This window comes from Myripristis murdjan, chromosome 19 (assembly GCF_902150065.1).
Source record: "Myripristis murdjan chromosome 19, fMyrMur1.1, whole genome shotgun sequence".
Classification (NCBI taxonomy): Eukaryota; Metazoa; Chordata; class Actinopteri; order Holocentriformes; family Holocentridae; genus Myripristis; species Myripristis murdjan.
In genome coordinates, this window is record NC_043998.1 from 1,762,699 (window position 1) to 1,789,475 (window position 26,777).

Sequence of the window (26,777 nt, forward strand, 5' to 3'; positions counted from 1 at the left end):
CTGTCTCTCCGAGTGAGGCGATTACCTATCAGTGAAGCTGGGATTGTGTATGTGTGTGTATGTGTGTGTTCATCAGCCCACCTGAAGGGCTCCGCCTCGTGCACGTCCAAGGCGGCTCCGCGTATCCTGCCCTCCTTCAAGGCCTGGGCCAGGGCCTTCTCATCCACCAGGCCGCCTCGCGCCGTGTTGACCAGGAACGCCCCCTGACGCATCTATGGCACAGGACACACACACACACACACACAGATACAGTAGATTATTCACAGATGAAAGATCACAAAGAATGAGGGGGGCCATGAAGGCAGGCTGTGTGTGTCTGTATCGTCTGGGAGCCAATTTAATCTATTTGATCTGAGGCAAGGACATCAATCTGGATTGATTGTTGGGTGGGTGCTTGCTCGCTGCATTTGAGGGTCTTAAGGCATATTACATGGGACAGAGATGGAGAGGGAAAAAAATCGAAGACACCTTTTGTTGTGCTGCTGAGAGGTCTATACAAGACAGGCAGGGAGAAAGACAGCACCTAGGCAAAATGCTGTCAGATCTGGGATAGAGAAAAGTCTTTATCCACAACCAAGAGATGAAATGAAGGATGAGGGATGAGCTGAAAGATGAGCCACCCCAGCAACCCCCTCCCAACCCAAGAAAAAAAAAATCCAGCTGCCTGAAAAAAGAGAGAAAACAACAAAAAGTGTAAGAGAGAGAAAAAAATCAAATGAATATGCTCAGAAGAAAGTAATCCCTTAATCTTGACAAAAGCTGAAATCCAGGGCATGAAAAGCCCTTGCGCTGCCAGGCAGTCTTTTATTAGGCCTTGGTGGTTTTGACACACACACAGAGAGACATACAAACACGCACACACACACTCACTCACATGCATTCATACACGCATTTCCACTGTAGAAGCTAAGATTGGCTGCCAAAATTTTGGGTGACGAAAGAGAGGAAAGTATTCTTCTTTCATCGCGGCGCTTAAAAGGCAGCTGAGGATCTTTAGCTTTGGAAAAGAGACAGAGTTAACTAGGTTAGGCTATTACCCTGCACCCACTTCTCTATTGCTCTCTTCATGTAACACTTCACATCTGAGAGCACTCAAATTAACCTAAGAGAGGAGAGGAGCGAGAGAGACAGAGAGACAAAGATAGAGAGACTGGGAGACCAAAGGGAGAGCAGCAACATGGGGAGATATCGATGGATAAGAGCGGCTTCTTCAGCCACTGTAATGCCGCTGATTCCCTGCAGGTGTCACCCCAGGCAGTTCCTGAGTGTGTGTGAGTGTGTTATTGACTCAGAGAACAGCACTTTCCCCTCACTGCGCTCTCAACCTCCTGCTGTGGAGCCTAGTCAATATATTTGCTGTAGCCGTGGGCTGGCGCTAATTGCATTTGACAGAGCAAAGGAATGAATTTGTGTCCAGCTTTGGTGGAGCTTAAGATAAAGAGCCGGGAATGTGCAGGCAGGAAGGCTGGCTGCTATATGACGGCCTGTTTCCCCTCTCTCTCTCCAGCTGTAATGCTCTTTAGGACAGCCTCCAGGCTGACAGGAGTGAGAATACACCAGCAGCTCTGCTTGTCTACCTGCTAGATAGCACTGCTATAAGCCCAGGTCGGGCCACAGCTGTGCAACGGGATGTTCGGCTCTGCCTGGATGACATGGTTGGCATTGGCATTATGTGTGTATGTGTGTTTATGTGTGTGCATGCATGTGAAATGCCTCCATGTGTTCTTTAACACTTGATGAAATATATTTGGTGAAATGTTACCACTGACGGTGATGCTGATAACGAAGAAGTGAAATGCAGTTTTGATTTGATTTGTTTTCATTTACGTCTGGAACAATCACCCAATCCTACAGCCTGGCTTACATATACATACAGTACATACACACTCAGTGGCCACTTTATTAGGTCCACCTGCACAATCTAATACAATCTGATACAACTGTTGTGCCAGAAAGTTTCCCTTTCTGGTGCCTATAATGCCAGTAAAACATATGATGTATGCAAATAACATTTAGCAAAAATCTTTACACATCCACTGAAAAACGCCTAGATTAAAAGATCGATCTAATGATGTTAAGAATCAATATCAGATTGCTGAAATGAAGGCGATGATCGATCGGAAAAGAGATATTTTCACCCGTCTCTAGAGTTTTTATGTGTGTTCTGTCACAGCACTCTGCGTTTCAACATCCCGGCCGTACCTGTTTGATAGTGAAGTCATTGATGAGGTGGTGGTTGTGTTCGTTCAGGTTGCAGTGCAGAGAGACGCAGTCGCTCTGGTAGAGCAGGTCCTGCAGGGTGTAGACGCGCTGCACGCCCAGCGAGCGCTCCAGGCCGTCCTGCAGGTAGGGGTCGTAGAAGATGACGTTGAAGCCGAAAACCTTGGCCCGCACCGCCACCGCCTGGCCTGAACGACCTGGGGACGCACACAGAAAAAAAGAGGAGAAAGAAGTTTATTCATGTGCATAGCCAATGGGAGAGTGAATGTTAATATTAACAGTAAACAATAAACAGTGCGGTCAAACAGCATTTATATTTATGTATTTAGTCTTATTCCTACACTGCAAAAACGCAAAATCTTACCAAGATTATTTGTCTTATTTCAAGTCAAAAATGTCTTATTTCTAGTCAAAATATCTCATTACACTTAAAATAAGACATGATCACCTCAGAAGGAAATTGTTTTTAGACAATTTTGCTTGTTTCATTGGCAAAATTTGCCAGTGGAAAAAGTGAAAATTCACTTGAAATAAGTGAAAATTAGCTAGAAACAAGAAACACATTTTGCCAATGAAACAAGCAAATTTTCACTTGTTTCAAGCAAATTTTCACTTGAAACAAGAGACAACTGTCTAAAAACAAGTTACTTCTGAGGTGATCATGTCTTATTTTAAGTGTAATGAGATATTTTGACTAGGAATAAGACATTTTTGACTTGAAATAAGACAAATAATCTTGGTAAGATTTTGAGTTTTTGCAGTGTAAAGCTCTAGATAAGATGCTTTTCCTTGTTTGTACAGCGCACTGATTAGTGAGGGTGATGGAGCAGCAAGGTGATCATTCAGCAGGAAGATAAAGATGTGAGGTACGAGTTTCTTAGTTGCAACTGTGAGACACTGAATCAGAAATTGAACGCCAAGTGTAAAAGCCTCTCTCTCCCTCGCTGGCCGTCTCTCACATGCACACACAGCCATTTGTTGTGTGGGCTGTGTGAGTCTCTGGTCTGCTGGTGGAGGAGCCCGATGCCGCTCTCCGGCAGCTGAGGCAGAGTGATGGAGAATGGGATGTTGTTGCCGGTGAATAGGATCGATAAGGCCCTTTACTCTCTCAAGGTCCTCTCTTTGTGCTGGCGCATTATGTCCTGCTTTTAGGCTCCACGGCTGAGGAGAACCCCTGTTTTTCTTTCTCTTCCATCACAGTCAACAAGAAAGTCAGCGATGGTGGCCCTGTAATACTAAAATGTATTTTTTCTTACGCCGCGATTTTGATTCAAACATGTCTGAGGATGCAAGCTCAATACCACTTCAATGAGTCCAATTATTTTCATGGTGGCTGTGGACTGTGCAGTCTCAGATACCATTTCAAAACTTCCTGTAAAGTCTCCCTTGTGGTTGTACACAGTTAGGAAGAGACGCCGTGCCATGATGTTCAGGCCATTCGTTCATCATTAGCGTGCTGCGGATGGGAGACAACAGGCCCATCGGTAGAGGAAATGATCGTGAAATAAAGTTGATAACCCAGGATTACTATGTTAACAGTGATTAGGATTTCCAGGAGTCCATGCCAGGAAATGCCCTCCACATAAGAACAGATTTGCTTTGACTCATCACTGTGGTGGGACTTAAAAGTTAAAATCCAACCAAGGATTTGCTTACTCTGTTACATATCATCAATCTGTGATACTAAGTACATTCCAGTTATTTTCAAATAAAGTGATGTAATTCAGTTTTTTTGGTAAGGCTGAGGCTGTGATATTTGATTTTTTGCCAATATCCAATATGCTGATATTTTCTGTCTCTTTTGGCCGATTGCTGATGCCGATACTGATATATGCACATATTTTTTTCCCCACCTAACTGCAGAGAACATCAAGTCTCTCCTGTTGTGGAATTAACATATTATTATGGATACTCTTATTGTGGTGGCCCACTGGCAGATGCAGATATAAAATGCACACGTACGCTGGGCAAAATAAGAAAACTACTGCTACTGCTAAACTAACAAAACTGGCTTCTTTCAAACAAAGCGGCTGGAGATGATGCTCTCCCTGAGACAATCCTGACTACAGCCACCACCAGGGCAGATTTGACCCATTTTACATATCGACATGTCATCATCAGCAGAAATTTTCATTTCAGGCCAACACTGATATTTCATTTTAAAGCCAATACTGGTTGACACTGAAGACTTGCCGATATTATCATGCATCCCTGTTTATTGATGTATCCACTTGCCCTTAACTGGCTTTATCTAGATCTACCTGCAGTGAGCGATTTCTAACATTGCCGAAAATGCATTATGACATCAACCAGAGAAGGTATGAATTTGATGCATTTGTCTGTTGGTTATATGTGCAGCTAGAGAGAGAGAGTGAGAGAGCAAGAGCTTTCCCAGTTGCTGTGCATCTAATCCAAAATGCACAGTGTCTTCAGGCCGTATTGCATTCTGATGGCAGATGTATCAAGGCGACTGCTGATGGAACAATTGGTAGATCTGCCTCCTCTACAATGGATTTCTCACTGCATGATAATTAAATGTTGGTCCAAAATGGTGCATCTAAAAAGAATGTTACCATTCATGTTTTAGACAGTTGAAATGTTTTCTAATAACTCATTGAATTGCTGCTGCACTGAAAGGCCTGTTATCTGCAGGAACAATAAAAATGCATCAACAAACAAATGGGTCGAAAAATGGCTTCACTAATCGTTCCCTTGAACAGTGTTTAAGTACTTTAGGGTGGATTTGCCTGAGTGTCAAACACTGTCCGTCACTCTCAGTTTCTCCTCCTGCAGCTCAGTGTCTTCCTTGCTCTACTGCCTCCTCCACCGCCCTCCTCCCAGGATCCTTCCCACACCAATCAATGCCAATAAAGACTGCACACACTATTTCCACAGGGTTTGCCACACACCGACTTGCACTGGATGTTTTGATCTCTTGCGCTACACCACAAAGGCAGACTTTCGCTTTGTTTGGCTCATTTATCATCCCGCAGTCAAAGGGCAAGGACGACACATTGCACTAAAATGTGAGGCCAGACTACAGTGATCTGTGAAATCAACACTGCAGTCCGACCCAGAGGCGCTGCAGCAGACGTCGCGGGGATTTGTCAAGGACACCACCATGAAAAAAAAAAAAAAAAAAAAAGCTTTTTTTTTTATTATCCTGATATTTTTTTTCTAAACCTGTCCATTCAGGGTAATGTGTACAGTAGGCTGCTGCAAATGGTCTAAAGCCTTGGAGGAGGTCTCACACTGTGGGTTTCTCTCCAAAGTCATGATTGTGTCTGTGTGTGTGTGTGTGTGTGTGTGTGTGTGTGTGTGTGTGTACTTGCAGTGCCCGACAAACACATGCAAACACATGCACTCAGTCGCTCTCTCTCTCTCACAGAGCTAAGTGCCTTCTCTCCAGAAGCGATGAGAGTGTCTGGTGAGTCACCACGAGTCCTCATCAGCTCTCACCAGGTCAGGGCAGCGGCAGCCATTTTCACTGGAGAGGGATGTGATTTTTCACTTGTTTTCAGGGGCTCTCTCTTTTTTGGGAGGGAAATAAAACTTCATCGCATACATCGCATTAAATTACTGTTTACCTTCCTTTTTTTCACTGCGTCTTTGTGCGACTGATTGCATCCTTTCTCTCTGCTCGACCCTCCTCACCTCTGCCTTCCCCTCTGCCAGGTTGGCTGTTGGCTGAGCAGAGCCAGCTGATACTGAGAGGCATGTGAATCATCTGTGACAGAGGCGGAGTGTGTCAGCCTGCGCAGCTGCAGGGCACGGCCGAGACTGTCCTTTTTTTTTTTTTTTTTTTCTTTATTCTTAAAAGATGCACCATGCAAAATTGCTGAGGGTCAACCGAAGTGAAAACCCTTTAGACTTAGAAAATCACGGGAAAAGCACAACGTTTCATCGGCAAACTGATTCACTGATGGATTATATGCTTATTCCACATTTCTGTCAATTGAGTCTAAAGCATAGTGCACCTTTAAGGCAAATTTTATAGAAATGCTTTTTACTTAGAAAACCACTTTTGGTGGCAATGTGTAATATTAGTGCTTTTGCAGTAATGAGTAGTGTTACAATTAAATCCTATTTCTTCAGTCATTTGTGTTTTTGTTGTTTTGTTTAGTTAGTCCTTGTCCTTCCAGGTGACACAGATGAACCGAATGATGAAACTTTCCTGTTCTGTAGGTTTGGTCTCTTCTGGCAGTAAATGAAGCTTCAAAAACACACTTCCCATTGCTTTCAGTCTTCACGTGCAAAGAAATAACAGGAAAAAAAAAACCCCTCCGAAACAGTCATGGAGTCGTCAGATGAGGTAATTAGCCATGCCATAATTTCAATTACACCATTCCAGAAGAAATAGTGAAGTGCGACTGATGTAAAACGCGTCACTAAAGGTCAGCTGGGCACCACTGTGGGAATGACAGCAGCCTCGCGACGTCCGCAGTAATGCAACATGCAGGCAACTGAATCGGTCGGTGATATGCTCAATTATCTCTCTGTGAACTCCTTTAGCATTAGACCGGACACGACAAAGGTTTATTTATATTCAGGCGTTCTGCTTTACATTATAAATGGCACAAGTTTACTCTCTCTGGGTGGGAGCAGCTGCACAGAAGGGTGACAAGACGCTGCTTCATCTACGCAAACGTGGACACGAGAGGTAATTGAGTTTTCCTGATTTCAGAAGGTAAGAGACGAAGCGATCACCCGTTTTAGACGAGGAGAAACACAACAGTAATCCAGGGAGCCGTAAAGCGAAGCAGTGACAAAGCAGAGAGGGGCTGCTCGGCCTGCTGAGCCACCAGGCGGGGGGGGTTCACTCGGCCTATTTGTAGCCTGCACGGCTGTGGAGCTGGCTGTATGTGCAGGTCCTACCGACAGGCCTATTATCTTCAGTGTCACCAGGAGGCCCTCGGTCTCTCCAACCCCCCCCCCCCCCCCACACACACACACACACTCCTCCCCCCTCCAACAATGGACATTGTGCTGGAGATGGCTTGGGCCAGCAAGACTGGGAGACAAGATTGGGGTGGGGAGCTCTCCATGCCAAGGCCTCTGTCTGGGCACAGTAGGCCTGGGCAGCTGTCTGGCGCCTGGGGGGGAGAGGAGGGTGAGTGTGTGTGTGTGTGTGTGTGTGTGTGTGTGTGTGTGTAGGGGGTAGAGGGAGGGGATGGAGGTGGGGGGACCTTGTATGTGGACACAGAGATAAGGTGGTACTCTGGAAAGGCTTTTGAGAGGAGAGAGAGAGAGAGAGAGAGAGAGAGAGAGAGGAGAGCATCTGTCAGCCCAATGATGTTGAGACGGGGCAGAATGAGCACAGAGGACACACACACAGACACATGCACACTCACACTCTGTGCTATAACAGGTGCGGAGGGGGAAACGCGCTGTACCACACACATGCACGCACACACACACACACACACACACACACACACACACAGGCAGAACCAAATCTACCACAAGGGGCCTGATTATGGCGGGGTAAGGGAGGAGAGGGACCAGAAAGACAGAGCGAGGGCTGCGAAACAGAGAGCGAGTGTCGAAAAGAGAGGGAGGGAGAATAATGGAGATATAATGGCGAGCATTAGAGCGGCAGAGATGAGAGAGCAGGATGGCAGAGAATAGGAAGCCTGCCCGGAGGGAGGCGGCGAGACAACCTTGAGATAATCTGTGGGACAGGCTGAGGGAGAAAAATAACCTTATCATGGGAGAAAAACAGAAGGGCGCCGGGAACGGAGAGAGGAGATGAAACACAGAAGGAGGGCAGGGAGTGACTGCAGGGAGTGTGAGAGCGCCACACAAATTAGAGAGAAAGGTAAGAGTGAGTTTAAAAGAAGGAGACCCGGGGAGAGAGGGGCTGTAAAGACAAAAAGTGACGGCGTGGCTCCATCCTCACCGAAGCCGATGAGTCCGAGGGTTTCGCCGCGGATACGGGCGGCGCCGGACGCCACCTCGCGGATCTGCTCCACGCTCTGCACCCGCGTGCCCTCCCGGAGAGCCTGGTACAGCCAGGTGTTCCGCCGGTACAGGTTGAGGATGTGGCAAATGGTGGAGTCCGCTGTCTCCTCCACGGCTGCCGAGGGAATGTTACACACAGCGATGCCTGGGGGGGGGGGGGGGGGCGACAAATACACAGCGCACATGAGTGGAGAGCTCATCACGCTACATATGAAGCAGCATGGCAGGGGTTACACACTTTAATCCGAGCTCTCCAGCAGCAGCCTGCTCATAAGTTTGCTGCCCCGGGGGAATTCAAACCCCTGACCCTGTGGTATTACCTCGTCTATCCTCCAACAGCATAAAGAACTTTTTTTGCTTAATACTTCAGCATTAATAGAAGACTGCCCTCACTCTCCTCTAATGTCCTCTTCTCACTCTATATCTCCAAATAACAGCAGAGCCGTCTCTGGACAGCAAAAAAAAAAAAAAAAAGGCAGCGCCTGCTCGATCAATGGCCCTTTTTCTTCTCCCTGAGAATAGCCCTCATATCAGTGCTGCCTTCTCCAGGCACGATAGCTTTTGACTCCTGCGTTGCGAGGCAGGGCGCCTTTGGTGAGTGGGTGGCAGTCAGACATTGTATCTCATATTGGCAGGGAAATGGCAGCTTTGTCAACTGTACAGGCAGTTTGAGCCACCAGCCTGCTGATAGAGCCTGGGAGTTCAGAGGCACGACTCAAATGTACTGTTCGCTTCTCTCTCTCTCTCTCTGCCTCCCTCTATCTGAGCAACCTGGCTCCCACCAGGACGCCAACCCTTCATCTGAGTCCTTTAATTCAGCCTTTGATATGGTTTCTTTGGGGTATATGAAAAGCTATACGGTAAAACAAGGTAACAGTAAACATGTTAAAGGATGCAGGCTCCCTCTGGGCTGTAATTGTGGCAGCCTGGCCACCCTGGACCGACCACTGTATTTATTTATTTATTTATTTATTTATTCATGGTTTATTTGATAAGACTAATACAATTTCAAGACAAACTGAAAATAGCTGCCCAGTGCAAGTATCATAGTGATTCTAGCAGATGCACACATGTAACTTGGAGGGGCTTCTGTAAAAATAAGAAATTTAAAAAAGAAAAAGAATAGAAGGTAAACTGATTCCAGCATATTATAACAAAATACACATTTAGCGGTAACATAACTGCAGAAAATTAGAAAAGGACATGCTTGTAAACAGAATGGAAAAAAAAAATAGAAATCAGGATTGTTGCTGAATTAACCAGGATCTGGCAGTGCTGCTGAAAGCGGTGACGTCTGCAGCAAATTTCAAGCGATCAGGCAGTCGCCTTTCGTTTCACAGAAAAAGCTGTCTGATCAAAAGATGCTTTGCACAATTAACTTCATCGTTGCCACTTGAAGCTGTAAAAATGTGCAATTTTGTAAATGCTAAAAAGCAGCGGAAGCATGCATTATCACTGAAAGATTAGCCAAAATCAAATCAGCGGCGCCTGAAATATAGCATTTTCTAGATAATGAAACAAAAATTCAAATATAAGAATGAAAAGGAGATCAATTGATTATTCTCCCCATTCTGAAATAAATAAAACATGGGTAGGGTTAAAACCAAATCTATAAGGAGCTTGGTCAGCTCTACGGGAAAAAAAAAAAAAAAAAAAACTCTCAAAAATGTATAGAATATTAAAGAGACCGACACAAACAGACACGTGTGCACAGTACAGACACATACATACACATACATACACTCCTTTCTGAAAGCGCACAACAAAGTAGTTTGATCCTTCAGCACTACTTCTGTGTTCTATGGCACATATAGCGCTGAGGTACTATATGTTGGTGTATGTGATGGAATATTGATGATGTTTGAGCAGTAGCTGTTGGGGTGAGTGCGTACCCAGCTCGCCGGCAGCCTTGATGTCGATGTTGTCGTAGCCGCTGCCGATGCGGATGATGATGCGTAGAGCTTTGAACTTCTCCAGGTCCTCTCTGGTCAGGGTGATGGTGTGGTACATCATAGCTCCCACTGCCTCATTGAGCACCTGCACACACACACACACACACACACACACACACACGTGCATGCAAAGTGAGGTGATAAATAGCTGACTTCATCTCCAAGAAATGAAAAGCAATCTGCCACTTGCTTTCAATTTGTATTGTCACTAATTATTAATTATTAAGTCCTTCATTAGTTTCTCTTGTTCATAGTGATGTCCATTCATTGTTGCGAGCTCTGCAACGTGGCCATTAGTCAGTTTGAGCTCATCAGATCCCATGACAATCACAAGATCACATTCCTTCGAGAGGAGCCATGAAAATCACATGGCTGACATGACTTGGGAGACTTAAACATCAAAAAAAAAAAAAAAAAAAAAAAAGTTCCAATTTTACAACAGGGGAAGCACAGACATCACATGGTCACCATCAGCAGTGACACACTGTCCTCTTACAGCCCGATGGTGAAACTGGAACAAATCATTATATTGTCTCGGAGGGACTGCGGTTCTGCATGGTCATCACAATTGCGCTCATACCCAGAGGGTCTTTACGGTCAATGGATCAGGCTAATTGACTGGGAAGAGGGGTCAGAGCGGCTGCCGAGCCAGACTCAACCTGAAGCTATCACAGGATACGGCGGGTCAAAATAATATAGAGTTGGAGCCAAATTAACTTCCAAATGGCTCAATAAATACAAGCCTTGTACCTGGGAGTATTTAAAATAGCTCTGGACAATACAGAAAAAATAAATTATTATGATATTTTCTGACCAAATACCTATTCTTGACCATTGATGCTTTCATAAGGTATTTACATACAAGAGGATGCCTTATATACAATATAACAATATTATAATATCGAAAACCCCACATGACAAGAATACTGATAATATCAATATATCATCCAGGCCTAATTTAAAATATATTTTTCCTTTAAAGGGAAATGTACTGTGACCCAAGTCTCTTTAACACTGAAGAGTAGTAAAGTTTAGAGCAGAAAATATGAATTAAGTGACATACACCTACTTGGTGCTTGACGAACCTCAACTTGTAAGCGATGAGTTCACTTACATCAAGTGCAACTCAACCTAATGCAACACTTAAAACATTGTTTTTTTTTTTTAAATTCCTCTACCCCAGTCGAGCTAAAAGGTTGTATACTGTACTCCGATGTTACACCGGTGTCATATCCTCCCACATGTCATTCCAATAAATGCACTTGAGACAAGCATTCACCTAAGGGTCACGAATTTGAATTCAGTCCGTCACTAAAGTGGAAAAAAAACAAAACACCGCCTTATGTTGGCCCACCACTGTGAAACGCTACTCCTCTGCCACTTTACATAGACAAGGTGACCTGGCCTGTGATTCAGTCTGATGTGGATCTAACCATTGTTCCTCAGTATCAGCCTCGGCCCCTGTCAGCACCCCATGGTAAATAACAGCTCTGCATTCACCTCCAGCCAAACTGCATTAGCTTTTCTGTGATTAGTAGATTAGCCCCCGAATTTCCATACTGCTTTTATTAGCACCGTGTCCCAGCCAGGCCTTCCAGATACTAATTCAAGGTTAAAATGCTCCTTGCACACCTCGCTTGCACACACACACATACACACACACACAGAGGCACACATTGCAGGGCGTGCACGGCCAGACACACACTTTCTTCCCCTCTCTATGTGGACTAAGCCTGGAGGTCTAGTGTTGTTTTGGAGCTGCAGACAAAGCGCTGTAGCATAAAAAATGAGGCTTTGTGAGGGAAATCAGTTGTGAATGTGGTTTATTTTAATGGAAACTCTGACTTAATCTGTCCACTGCCCCCACCTCTTCACCACCTCTCCACTGGAAATCGGGGCCTTATTGCTTTTCACATATCATTTGGGACAAGGCCCGGGCTTTTTTGGACGTGACGCAGAGGCCTCCCCTGCTGCCCTGTGAGTTTGTGTGTTTACGGCAGCGAGGGACTTTAGATTTGGGGTCACTTGCATTGTCTGTGTGTGTCAGAGAGAGCGTGTGACTCAATAGCTTACTAGGGAGGGATTTTATAGCTATGAGGTCATCCCACTAGTGAGCAGGGTGGATGTAGTGAGGACCGGGGCTGGGTGTAATGCTGAGAGCAGACATTCTCCACCTGGCAGAGAAACTGGATTGCGCAAAATGTGTTGAAATCCCTCCTTGATTTACATTTTTTTTTTTTTTTTTTTTTTTTTTTTTTTTTTTTTTATTGCAATGGCTTGATAAAGGTTAAATAACATAAACACTGTGCCCTCCAGTGAGCAGGGGTACAAATCTGCAGTCTTAAGTCAAACAGCTAAATATGTGATAAACCCATGTTGACTCTGTGCCATATGGGCTATCATCCAACTTTTATGGGCCATATGTGACTTTAAATGAGTGTGGGACATGGCTGCGAGAAAGTCGAGGTGATCGCTGACCTTGGGTGATGGTTTCGGAGCACAGGTGCCGCGTGCTGGATTTGGTCACACTGAAGTGGCACTGAAACACGATCTTGAATAATGTGCGCCTCATCATGCCCCTGTTGCTCCGCTAATAGGGGCAACTGACCTGACGTAACCCCAGGCTACTTTCATCACCGACTGACCGTCCTTCCTCATGAATTTCTACATGGGAGGGTGTGTGTGTGTGTGTGTGTGTGTGTGCAGCAGGTGATGTCTGCTGTAACGTCTTGCTCAGACTCCCAGAGTTATCTGCACTGCATCTCCGCATCGACAGCCATCATCTCCGCGCCGCACAAATAAGAGATTGGACATTTTCGATCTGCACCACCCCTCCGGGAATCTAGACCACAAGTTATTACTGTGAACTGCTGAATATGCCGGCGAGGTGAGCATTACAATCATGTTTTTCCTGATAAGGCAGTGTTAAAACAAACAAAAAGCCATCCACTCCTCCCTCTTTCCCCGTGCTCGCTCCTCACCGCCCAAGGTCTTTGATTGAATTGATCTCTATGCAAATGCTGCTTTTTTAATATGTCCCATTTTCATAAAGGCAGTGGAGGGAGAAGTGTGGCGGCTCTCACTCCCTCTGCAGATGGAGAGATAGCACCTCGGTGATACCCATCTCCGTGGCCATATATTCTTTTGCAGCCACGGCACTGCATAAAAAGCAATAAAGAGCCACTACAAGCCGGCACAATGTAATTACACTGCATTCCCCCCCATACGAGGCTCTCTATTAGAACAATGGCAGTGAGAGAGGCATCTCGCACTTTTGCCACCAAGTGACATTAAATCATAATGAAGCCACTATATTTTAACTGGCAAAAGCGTATGGGGCCAATATAATATGATTCACATATTAGCACTATGATAAGGAAGGGGAGAGGCAGAGGGAACATGAGTGAGTGGCATGCTCCGCTATCTTTCAACTATCTGCCTGCTGCTCTATTGTGGAGTGCTACAAAAGGAAAGACATGCACGTCTATGTGTGTGTGTGTGTGTGGCTGTGTTTGTGCATGCGTGTGTGTTTTTTTACCTTCTCGTGGATCTCCTGTGTGGACTGGGCGTCACAGAAGGCAACGGTTGCCAGGTCTTTGAGGATGGGCATCTCCACGGTGCAGTCACGCCCATCCAGCAGCGCCACCAGGGGGCGCGGATGCATCGGCCCGTTCATGATTTGGGGCCGAATACCTGGACAGACAAAGGAGATGAGAAGCAGGGTCAGGGTTTAAGTTTGTACCAATCATTTTATCGAGCATTTTTCCCTATCAAGTACCAAGGCTTTGATCCCTGCACTGTTATTAGTTTCTTGCAATCTTGGTCATCTTGTTGCTTTTAGCTTATTTTCCTGTTGCAGTCATTGTAAATTGTGGCACATAAAAAATAGACGATTCTAAAAAAGGCTGCATAATTTCACATCAGTGAAAATACACAAATGCACAATGAAAAATATTGTTTATTATTTAGGGTCATTTATCACTACATGGTATGTGGGTTGTCCGTCATTGATTGACCCTGAAGAGTATCCATTTATTCAAGGTCAATAGCAACATATGGACAGGAATACGAAGCGGTACTCCACTATTTCACCAGTAAATTGCTGTTAGTGCTCTGATTTATGCTACCCATGCTGCACTGCAAAAATCACAATCAGCCCAAGTAAAATAAATGATGACATTATGACGCCACAACGGATGGTAGTTCATTTCACCTCATAAAATTTTCTTGAAATTTGAAAAGCACAGATTATATGATGATACGCTGCTGCGTGTATGTACATGTTGACATATGCATTTGTGTGACTGTGTTGATTAGGTTATAGTAGGAAGCAGCTTCTCCGAGCTAACAAACGCTGCTCAATAAATCGATGCTCTGACTCCAGACTGGATTAGAGCGCAGCCTTGCTTACAGGAATCCTTCTCATCTCACCTTGCACTCCCTCATGCCTCCCAAACGCTTCCACCCAGCCACAAGACATGCACAGAGGCACCCAGCACATACACTGATATGTGAACGTGCGTATTGTATGCGTGGATAAGAATATATATATGCACAGGTGCACACATACGAGCACTCTATCATGCCACGAGGAGCAAATTCCCTTGTGTGTGTGCATGACAAATGTGCACAAACACGCACACACGGACACACACACACTTTGTTAGCTCTCAGTTCAGAGGATGACTTCTATGTTTGCCTCGATGTGAGGGGAAACAGCAGCTGTGTAAAGAGAGAGAAAGCAAAGGAGAGGGAGGGGAAAAAAAAGAGGAAAAACTGAGAGCGACACCCCTAGAAATCCACTCCGCCGCTGCCCTGCCTCAGAAGAGCCGTGTATCACCGAAACTGAAAAACTACAAGACTGAAACAAACCCGCAGCCGACTCACATCTGCACTCCGGCGCACTTGACAAAGCTCCATTACAGAGCCGCTGCGTGTCACAATTCCGATGGGGGTGAACCACGGTTTTGTCTCGGCGCCCGCTCTCGCTCGCACTCTCCCCAGCTCCCCCCCTCCCCCCTCCACCTCACTTAAAGTGAAGAGGGCTGAGCCGAGCCGAGCTCCCCTGTGTGCCGACCTTCTCACACATCCCACTGAAGACGTGCCATACTGAGAAGACAGACAATTACTAGCTCTGCTTCATACAATGTTAACAAGCCGGGACCATCAATATTCATGCTGCCGGCTGAGCTTTCTGAGCGGTGTGCGGCTCAAAGAGCCAGCCGACGGATGGATGGATGGACCCTGGAAGGAGAGGGAATGCTCCCTGTAGAGTGGCAGTACGAGCAGAGGTCAGGGTATTCACAGGCTGTTGGCAGCTATGGATCTAATGGGGCAGACAAACAGGTCAAAAAGTCTCTCTCCATTGTGGACGAGGCGGCGCAGTGTTCTTATCCACTGGGCTGTTGCTCTGGTGGCTTGTTGCTAAGATCGGTATCTGCATGCATATGCTTGGCCTCACCGTGCGCACGTGCACCTGTGCATGCAGGTGTGTGCATCTGTGTGTTAAGTTATCCTGCAGATTACTATGACGTCAGGCTCTGGGGGGGAAGATAAGAAGCTGGGTGGAGGAGAGGAGAGGAAAACAGAGGAGGAGTGCTCATTAGGGACGTGCTCTGCGGGATTACAGGAGCAGAGGAGGCCGATTAGCCGAGATAAAGGTGAGATTAGAAGATTTAAGACCGAGCAGGGAAAGTTTGTGTGTGGCCTTTTACACAAACAGGCTGAAATGGACCGTGAGAGGACAAACAGGTGGGAGGCGAAAGAGAAAACCAGAGAGACAGAGAGGAGAGGAGAGGAAATGTGAAATGAGTGTGCATTAAGGCAGACTAAACACTGGCTGTTACCCTAAAGAGCTCCCTCAAGACATATCAGAGTCAGAGAAGGCAGAGGAGAGGGGGAGGATGAAAGGAGAGAGAGCAGAAACAACAGGAGAGACAGAGAAGCCCAGAAAAGCCTGGCTGACAGGAAAGTGAGCAGTCCGGCAGGAGGAGGAGCAGAGCGGAGGTGTCGTCTACCCATGCCTCCCGCCTGTTGTCATGGTGATCACTTAACAGGCTTCTGCTGCGGTTTTAATGCACTTTTATTTTTGGCGGCACCGTGCTGGGAAGTCGGGGTCGGAGGCGCCCGCATTCCCGCCTCGCCGCCATCGCTGCTCCGAGTGCAGAGGAGATGTTTTCCTCCTCTTACGCTCTCCTGACAGAGACAGACAACTGCCTTCACACCACCCCCGACCCCCCACCCGTGTCCCTCACACGCCCACCTTTGACGATCCCTTTGCTCCAGACGGGTGACACGCCGGCGGAGGCTTGCGACTTGGCTGTCTCTGCCGCTCGGCGGTGCCACATCTGCACCTGACAGCTCTTTGAATATTAACGGCAGCAGCTGGCGATGACTGGCCGGCTGATGACCGAGGCCACTACATGACGCGGGCGAGGGTGTGGAAGTGCACTCAAGCATCTAGCATCCTATCTGTGAGCGTCTGCACGTGTGCGCATGATAGACACACCGCAGTATATATTTAAATATATAGCATCCGCTCAACATGAGGAATGCATAGGAATGAGTAGGTGCACGAGTCAGCGTTGATGCGGCGTACAATCATAGCTGTGTCTGTGTGTGTGTGTGTGTGTGTGTCCATATTCAGATCCATGGCCTGACAAGCAGCCATCACTGCAGTCACATACAGACATGTGATTTTAGAACATTGTGATACATTGTGCTGGCTAAACCTTCTCAGGGTGGGGTGGGGTGGGGTGGGGTGGGGGGGCTGGACGTGCAGAATCAGACCTGAGCCGCTGAGGACTTAGCCTTAAGAAGTGGCTCATGAAATTTTATTTATAGTGCACTTCTGAAGCAAAATGTCTGATCAGGTGAGAAATTGTAAAACAACAGCAACAGAACTACAGCAACATTAAAGAACGGCTGGAGGAGCTAAACGTATGCACATACACACACACGGTAAAAACAGAAGCAACTTCATGGACAGTTGCAAGAGCTTCAAAAGGTAAAAATGAACTCAGGAAGCAAATACTATCACAACATTTTGCCGGAGTGAGATCCAGCCGAGCCACCACGGTGAACGTAACAAGTTTTATTGATTTTTCTTTTTTTTTTTTGCATATTATGCATGAAACATTTCAAGGATATTATTTGACATTATTTGAAAATTTTTAAGTTTTGTGTTGCATCATTGTCTTTAGTGTATATATTTCGCATATTTAGTCTCTATTGTATATACTTTTAATTTTAATTTTCATTTTATTTAATGTTTTTATTGATGATGCTGCTGTAACGTGTGAATTTCCCAGTTTGGGATCAATAAAGTATACCTATCTATCTATCTATCTATCTATACTTCACAATACCATTTGCTTCAGTGGGATTGATTTGATCATGTAAAAGTCAATTGAGAATTGATAAATGCTTCTCACTTCAATAGACTCCCTTTAAGCAATTCTGCATAGTGCACCAAGTCATATTGTGAAATCTATCAAGTAGTGGATATTGATTTCACTGAGCTTTAGTGTGCACGGCTGAGAGAGAGAGGGGTGACGCTCAGTTTCCCCTCTCTTTCACACAGATAAGGCTCTTCTCGAACAATAATGAGGAAAACAAACCACCTGCATCACCTGTGAGCTGCTCCTGGCTGCCGTCTACGCAGCAGTGACTTCATGGAGCAGACCGCGGCAGTGAATTAGTGCAGGTGAGATGAGCTGAGGGATGAGGGAGGGGGGCAGAGGAGCGGCTGGCAGACTGCTTCGAACCCCCAGGCAGAACACAGACAGGCTGAACTCTATGAATCATCCACTGGATCTCTCTCTCTCTGACCTTTCAGTCTCTCTCTCTGTTCCTCCCTCCTTTACATTTTGCCATCCTCCTGCTTCCCCGTGTTGTCCTGCATCTCTCCCTGTGCGATAGCATCTTCTGACGGCTGCCCCCCCCCCCCCCCCTTCATGTCTAGTTCTGTATCTCTATTTGTCGTCCATTTGTCTGCCTCTCCTCCCTTTATCTCCCTCTTTTCTCCACTGCTCTGTCTTTCCCACCTCAGCTATCGTTCCTCGGCCGTCTCCCCCCTCTCGCCTCCTCGGCGGTAATCACTCGCCCTCTTTCCTCTGTCTCTCTTTCTCCTCAATTATCATTCCTTTGCTCCCTCCTCTCTCTTTTCCACTCGCTATTTATCAAAACCTCTCTCTCTCTCTCTCTCTCTCTCTCTTTCTCTCTCTCTTCCTCTCTCCATCCCTATCGTTCGGTCTGTGCTCGTCTTTCCAGGAGCCAGGAGTGTGGAGTGTGGCGTGTGAGTGTGTGGCTTTGTGTGTGTGTGTGTGTGTGTGTGTGTGTCTCCTCCTGTGTGACAGATTGATTCTCACTCTGCTGATTTTGATGGAGAGGAGATGATGTATTGGGCCGAGGGAAGCGGAGGGGAGACGGGCTTCACTTCCCCTGTGGTAAACTAGCGGCATGTAGATCAAACCAGTCTCAACCAGAACCACGGGGTCTGTCAGCCGCACAGTATCACACCCGCTACAGATAAAGTGGGTCACAATGCATTTGTGGCACCCTTTTCTGAACCTCTCTCTCTTCCACGGTGACACATTACATACTGTGGGCTGTGCACTTGTAGAATAGCGAATGAACTCTTAGAGAAGGGGCTGATTTTTTTCTGGCGTTTGACGGATTGAAAGGTGCGAGGTGTCGCATTTTTAAAACCAGCACACCCATGTTGTCAAACAGAACGATGACAATTATTGGTTTTACGACACGCGGTGAAATATTTGATAGTCAGTTACATCCTTTCACATTTTAATCAGCCATTTTCAATTTTTTTTTTACGTCATGTCAAATCATGGCTTTTGTGGTACATTCTCCTATACTGCAGGAACTTAAGCTGAACCAGTTATGTTTGCTACGATTTCCTTCATTTCCTTCATTTAAATCCAGCAGGCATCAAATTATTAATGTAAATTAGGGCTGGGTGATATATCGATACCTATCAATATTCTGATATGAAACAAATATCATGATATGGCGTAAATGGGGCCTTTTCCTGGTTTTAAAGGCTGCATGACAGTGAAGGAAAGCAATCCTCTGAACTCAATAGACATGTTTCTTGTTGTTTTATTGTTTGTCTGTTGCTGCTTGGTCATCATATCAACATTACTGAATATTATTTAACAAAAAGCTCTTGTGTGTACATAGCTTATGAAGGCACCAACAGTCATTCATATAATATCGTCACAATACCCATGTTGAGGTATTTTGTCCAGGATATCGTGGTGTTTGATTTTGTCCATAACGCCCAGCCATAAGATAAACTGCACACTTGCACAACATATAACGTTGGTTATTTTATTATTTTAATGCAAACACTTCATATTGTTAAGGTTAAAGCTGAGGTTTGCAATACAAATAAAACTGTTTAATACTTTCAGCACATTTTCACAATATGGGGGTTTGTCTTAATGATAATGATTTTGAATTTTTCATATCGTCCCCCTATTGTCAAATTAATTTGATTATGCTGATATTAATAATATAAGATATGAGACAATGGTGGAGATGATGGTAATCTCTGTCTGACACCAACAGTAAAATGGTAGTGTTAAAATCTGAAAATCTCTAGGTTTAGAGTATAAAGTTATCTGCTCTCACAAAAACGATCTTTGATTCTATAATCAGAGGTTTGTCTTTTACACATGTTAGGAGTGATTTATCCACAGGCTTTAGTTTATTTCAGCTCCGTTTGCACTAAGACGACAACTTCTTCCTGTTGTGTGCCACAAAGCAAAATGCTCATTTGTGCCATAAAGAAATCCAGCAGCTTCCTCACAAACCAAAACCCACTGGCACACAATGTAACATGTAGCATCGAGGCTGGAAGAGGCTGCCAATCCCAGCACTAGTCTTGTTTATTATGGTGGCACCGATTTACTAATGTTAAAAACCCACATGAGGCACCTTTAAATTCGTTTATCTTTCCATTAGAAAGCCAGCGCTCACAGTACAAACTGTGTGCGGCTGCAGTCTCCTTGACGTCTCACAACAAAGAGCAGAAGTGATGGACACCAGCGAGCACTAAAAACAGACACAGTATCGCACAGAAACAAGCCTTCACCTCCGCAGTGACAAGCACTTTCTCAGCTCTCTTGTTTTAACAGCGCTGTCACAGCTCGTTCAGAGGGATCACACAGAAATAAAACAGCGTCTTCTGCGCCACTTAACGGTTGCCATGCTCTCCGTCGGCTCCCACGCCGCCTGGCCGACAGCAGCCGCTGGCCTTTTGACTACAAACAGCTGGCGATTCAAAACACACTCGCTTACAGTACCCCCCCCTGTTTCATAATGTGCACCGTTGGGAGCGGGGTGGCGCGGGGTGCGGGGGTCATGTTGGAGCTGCGGGAGACAGAGTGCTCTTCATTTCACTCCTCCATTAATTAATCCCCCTCATTTCCTATCCTGTTTTCTAGCTTCCTCTGATTGTCGCTACACATTTTCCAGAAAGAGTGTGTGTGTGTGTGTGTAAGAGAGAGAGAGAGAGAGAGAGAGAGAGAGGATTTAGGAACAGTACATTTTCATTGGCAGAGGCAGCTGTCGTGGCCACAGGAATTAATGCATGTATGTGCATGTGAGCGCACACACACACACACACACATTGCAGGACTGGGTCTTGCTCTGCATAATGACATGTGCGCTGTCATTTCCTTCAGATCTCCAGCTCTCTCACCTCTCCATCCCACTGATCTCTCTCGTGCTGCTGATCATTAAACTCCTAATGATGTGACCAAATGCCTCCACTTCCTAAGGGTAAACTGTTTGTTCTGCAGAATTACACATGCATAACCAGCAACCTACACATAAATCATACATATATGTGATAGCTGCACACTTGTGGAGGGATTCCTGAACATGCACTTGCTGAAAGCGCATATTCAAAATCTGATACTTGTGAGAATTGGTATAGGCCGCCTGGAGTTATGTCATAAATTTGGTATCCACAGTTGCTGGATATCCTGTATTTTGTTACCAAAAGTATTTCATGTTCATGCAGCTGTATAAAACATTGCCCTTTTGGCCGTTGGTTTAAAAACAGCAGATTTTACTCAATTAGGATGCGCAACAGTCATCAGAAATGAGAACTGGGTCGCGATGAAAATTATTTGAAAATGTAGGTCTCCAGTTAAAAGGCTTAAAACCACTTGATGTAGATTACTAGCTTTTGTGAGATCACATATTTGCTCAATCTGTATCTCAGTCATCAGTAATCTAATTCTAATCATTCCTCTAGACAAATACTTGTGGAACCAAATCTGGGCCTGGGCTGGAGGCTGTGGTTCCTGAGCCAGCACCACTTAGTCAGAGTCTGGCAACAGGACGCAGCGGAGCAACGCATGGGGAGATGAGGCCAGAGTTTCCATGATGTGGCAGAAGGAACAGGGAGTCTCTTCCTACCGCTGGCCTCTGCTGCTGGTGTTATATGCTGGCAAACCAAACCCTGCTTTTTTCTTGAAGGAAGCTCAGAAGTTTTAATGTTCACAAGCCTCTGCTGAAAGTGTGCTATACTTCATGTACTGAGTCTGGTTTAACATTGGCTATGATCTGCTGGTCTGGTGTAATCGCAGTGTGAACAACGAAAACATCCTGGCAAAAACTGTGAATGTGTGCCGCTGAGTTCCTGGTGCAAATTAAAATGATCTTTGTCATCTGCACCGAGTCAGAGCCACACTGGACTCTTCACACAGTGACATTTTACCTTCCTACAGGGGACACGAACACATATAGGAGCTCTTTTATTCCATCAGCTACTGGCTTTTCAAACAAGTTGGGACCTTGTTGCCCCTTCTGATGGTTCTGGTGACAACAGCAACAGATGTTGGCACTAACTGTTTATGTGTGTATGCATGTATATACTTATGTCTACACTGTATGGAACAGGGAGAAGAGAAGAGAAGAGAAGAGAAGAGAAGAGAAGAGAAGAGAAGAGAAGAAAGGAGAAGAGAAGTGAAGAGAAGAAAAGAGAAGAGAAGAAAAGAGAAGAGCAGAGAAGAGAAGAGAAGAAAAGAGAAGAGCAGAGAAGAGAAGAAAAGAGAAGAGAAGGAAAGAGAAGAGAAGAGAAGAGCAGAGAAGAAAAGAAGAAAAGAGAAGAGCAGAGAAGAAAAGAGAAGAGAAGAAAAGAGAAGAGCAGAGAAGAGAAGAAAAAAGAAGAGAAGAAAAGAGAAGAGCAGAGAAGAGAAGAAAAAAGAAGAGAAGAGAAGAGCAGAGAAGAGAAGAAAAAAGAAGAGAAGAGAAGAGACGAAAAAAGAAGAGAAGAGAAGAGAAGAGAAGAGGAGAGCAGAGCAGAGCAGAGAGGAGAAGAAAAGAGAAGAGAAGAGAAGAGAAGAAAAAAGAAGAGAAGAAAAGAGAAGAGCAGAGAAGAGAAGAAAAAAGAAGAGAAGAGAAGAGAAGAGCAGAGAAGAGAAGAGGAGAGCAGAGCAGAGAGGAGAAGTCAGAGCAGACCAGCCCTCTCCTGTACTGTCAGCCGCTGCCACCGGTTACCTAGCAACCCCAAGCTGCTGTGTGCAGGTGGCTCCTTCCTTGACAACAGGACTGGGTGGTGGCTGCTGATGACCAGCTACACTTCTGCCTATTTACTCTGCCAACCTGAGTAGCACTGTCGCAACCCCCCCACCTCCCCCCGCCCACACCCCCCCCTTCACCACCGTCAGCCAATCAGACGGAGGGACGCTGCATGCGAGTGCAGGCACATGGCGAGGAGAGCTGAGTAGGCTTATGATAGAGATCTGTGTGTGTGTGTGTGTGTGTGTGTTGTGTACATTTGTCTGGGCACAAGTGTCAGCAACATTGCACAGACAAAGTTGCACAAGTACACACACACACACACACGCACACACTCAGGAACACACTTCCACAGCCATGCCAACAAACGAACAGGAACGCAAACACACACACACACACACACACACACACACACTCACTCACACACACCCTTGGCCGGCTGCCAGGAGCATGACTGTGGAGTAATGGAGAAGCTTGGCATAATGCACAGATGTGCAGATGGGTCAAACAACACTTTGTTTTTCTTGCTGGAGTTTCCTCCCATTCGTGATGGCGCCCTGCCAGAGGCCTGTGCTTCAGGTTTACACAGGCTCACACACACACACACACACACACACACACCCTGCCACAAACACTTCAGCTGCTTGTGACAGCGCGAGGTCACTGCGTGAGTTCTAGTGGTTGAGAAGAGGGGGTGGGCGGGTGAGGGGGGGGCAGGGGGGGGCGGGTTGGGTATAAGCACCCTTTGTTGGCAGCCTTCTCCCGGCTCTGCCTCCCCTCCCTCCTTCACCTCCCCAAAAAAAGTAGCACACAAAGGCCACTTGTCCCGTGTTGCCAGCGCCCCACCCCTGTCACCACCCAGCTGCCCGCCACACCAATCCATCCCCTGCCAGCAAAATGGGAGCCCGCCCGCTTAAATGGCACCCTTTGTGCGCGGCGGGCCGGGCCCACACTCCAGAGGACAAAAGCGGGCGGCAGCGGCGGCGGCGGCCGTGGCACGACCATGCTGGACCTCCCTCCCTCTCTGCCCCGCTCTTTCCCTCCCTCCCTCCCTCTCTCGCTCCCTCTCTCGCTCCCACTCTTGTATTCCTGTGCGTTGCCCCGAGCTACAGCGCGCCCGCCCCGCCGAGCGCGGCACAGGGGAGCGAACACACGGAGCCCGCCGCTCCGGAGAGGCGGATGTCAAAATTAGAACATTGTTGGGCTCCTCGCTTCACTCGGGCGAGCCGTGCCTACCTCAACAACAAGTACAGCACAACACGAAAAAAAAAAAAAAACACACACACACTTCCCTCCTCTTACCCTCCGCACCACACCCCCCCCCCCCCCCCCTCCTCCCCCGCACACACACACACACCTACCTCCCCCCTCCCGCCCGTCCACCTCCCACATGCCAGACTTTATTAGACATCCAGAAAAGAAAACAGGAAACATGCTCCTTGCCTGGAAAATGTTGTCTCCACATTCTTCGGCTTAAAAACTATGCATCGCAGCCAGAACTGAAGACGGTTGAGAGACACAGACAGAGAGAGGGAGAGAGACGGAGAGAGAGAGAGGGGAGAAAAAAAGGCAAAAATACAAGGGGAGGAAAGAGGAAGACCCTCCACGATCGTCCAAGGAGGGTATCCCCTCTCGCTTCTCTTCCTCTTCCTCTTCCTCTTCCTCCTCTCCTCTAGTCCCCCCCTCCCCTCCCCTCTCTCCCCTCCTCTGGAGTTGCTCCTCTCGGTCTAGCCCTCCGCTGGCGAGGGGAAGGGGTCTGCGGAGCGAGCGCTCACTGAGCCCCCGGCTGCACCATCCTCACTCCGTCTCTTTGAGGGCTGGGAGCAAAGGCACCATACACCCGCGGCGTCCGGACGCGCACACACACACACACACACGCACGCACACACACACAAGCTGGCGATCGGATGGTTGGAGGAAGAAAGGGGGGGCTGTGTGGAGAGGCTTTTGTCCTTTTTTATCTCCCAGGAAGAAAAGGCTGTGGTCAGGGAGCACGGCGGCTGGAAACTCTCTCTGCTGCTTCCTCCACTGTCAGCTGCGCAACATCGGCCATTCAGCGCGTCCCTCTCTCTCTCTCTCTCCCTCTCCCTCTCTCTCTCTGTCTATTTCTTCTCAGCTTTTCTCCCTCTGCCTTTGTCTCAGCTGATAATAAAGCAGGAGGAGCGCAGAGGAGATCCCGCTAAAAGCAAGAGAGCAGAAAAAATCCTGTCTAAATAAAAAAGTGCCAGCCCTAATGTGTGGAGCTGAGCTGTGGGCTCGCACAATTTACTCCCCGCGTTCGCTTCACAGGCTCCGCACACACACACACACACACACACACACACATGCACACACTCACATACACACACACACTCTTTCCCTCCTCCCTTTTTCCCTCCTCCTTCTCCCCTTTTTTATGTTTTATTTCTGATCTGGCCTCCACAGTGTTTTAAGAACGCCTGCCCCCTTTTTTTTTTTTTTTTTTTCCTCTTTCTCCCCCTCTCCCCTCTCTCTCTCTCGCTCTCCCTCGCTCGCTCACAGTCTCACCTCCCTCTCCTTCCCAATTATTCGGTTTCCTCCTCTGCTTTTCCACTTTCATGTAGACCCCCGCTCCCCCCCCCTCACCCCGCCCCCCCCCCACCTCACCCCACCCTGCTGTTTTGCGGGTTACCGGGAAGAGATTGGAATAGTGACATGCACACTCACTCGCGCTCCCTCCCACCCTCTCCGACACACTGGGATATACAGCACACTGAAACGATACACAAGCATGCAAGCAAACACAGACACACACGCACACACAGACACACACACACGCACACACACACACAGTCATACACAAACAAACACTTTGAACCAGAAGAACAATGCAACATTCAAGCCACTCCAGCAACAACATTACAGCTGTGGAGTTGGCTGTTTTTCACACCATTGGGGAAGTCATCAGAGCCCAGTGTGTTAAGTTCACAGTTTGGCCCCGGGGGGGGGAGGCGGGAGAGGAGGGGAGAACTGACAGACAGCTCTGTTGAATAAGCGCGAGGACGGGTGGCTGAAAAACACCCTGTTTAGAATAACAATGTAACCGAAGCCTCCCTGCCACTCCGCAGTGTGGCCGAGTGGCTCGCCTCAGAGGACTGCGACACACACACACACACACACACACACACACACCTCGCCGCCTGCATGACAGGCGCAACCAATAGACAAAGAGCCCGGCGGCGTCACACGCCCAAACCGATTATCACTGACAGCAAAGTGGAAAGGTGGAACGGCCCAAGCAGTTAATATGGCACAGAGGGTGGGGGGGTGGGGGGGGGTGGGGGTGTGTGTGAGGGGAAGTGTTTGTTCTGTGTGTGTGTGTGTTTCAGTCCGAGCGTCCATCCTGGTGTGAAGCTGCTTTTCACTCTGTGCATAAAGGTGGGTGTCTATAGAAGTGTGTGTGTGTGTGTGTGTGTGTGTGTGTGTGTGTGTGTGTGTGTTGCGGTGACTAGCAGGGTGTGCTGTTGTTTCCCAGCGGTTAGGCAGCCCAGCGGGTGAAGACACGGCGTGTCAGCCTCGCAGACAGCCCAGCCGCCGTCTGTGGCAATGACACATCTAAGAGAGTGTGACCATCAAAGGCAGCAGCCCCCACATCCTGCCAGTCGACCAGCCGGCTCGCCACACACACACACACACACACACACACACACACACACACACACACACACACATACACACACACTCTTGATGGAGTGTGGGGATATGGCTGCCCCTCTGATCTGTGTCTCTTCAATAACATTAGGGGGATCCACAGGAGGGGGGGGTGGGGGGGGGGGGCGCTGACTGACAGCAATATGTTAATATGGAACGTGGCACATCACAGCATCCAGAAGACAGGCCCGCTCTGCAAGGCTGGGAACATATTAGAGAAGAGGGGAAGGTGTATCAAAGAGCACCAACGTGACCGCAGATGGAGATTCTGGGCATTTTCACACCTGCCTTGTTGAGTGGAGCTGAGCTGGTGAGCCCCCGCCTCCCCTTGGTGCAGTGTGTTTGTCCAGGTGTGAAACAGCCATTTCACTCAGGTGCCGACCAAAACCGCTGGACTGGACCGGGACCCTGCTGAGGAGGTGG

At 47.2% G+C, this 26,777-nt stretch overlaps 1 protein-coding gene across 5 annotated transcripts in view; it reads right to left on the bottom strand.

Annotated features, from left to right (window-relative positions):
* LOC115377618 (C-terminal-binding protein 2) overlaps positions 1-26,777 on the bottom strand; it is a 95,721-nt gene that overhangs the window by 6,768 nt on the left and 62,176 nt on the right. For 4 of the 5 annotated variants that reach the window (XM_030077484.1, XM_030077487.1, XM_030077488.1 and 1 more), the window contains 5 exons: positions 13,672-13,826; positions 10,074-10,218; positions 8,120-8,326; positions 2,203-2,417; positions 82-212 (listed from right to left, as the gene is read on the bottom strand). In XM_030077484.1, coding sequence (XP_029933344.1) covers positions 82-212; positions 2,203-2,417; positions 8,120-8,326; positions 10,074-10,218; positions 13,672-13,826 — 853 coding nt within the window. Of the gene's footprint in view, positions 1-81; positions 213-2,202; positions 2,418-8,119; positions 8,327-10,073; positions 10,219-13,671; positions 13,827-24,128; positions 24,352-26,777 lie in introns of those variants that run through there. The other variant, XM_030077489.1, reaches the window with a different exon arrangement.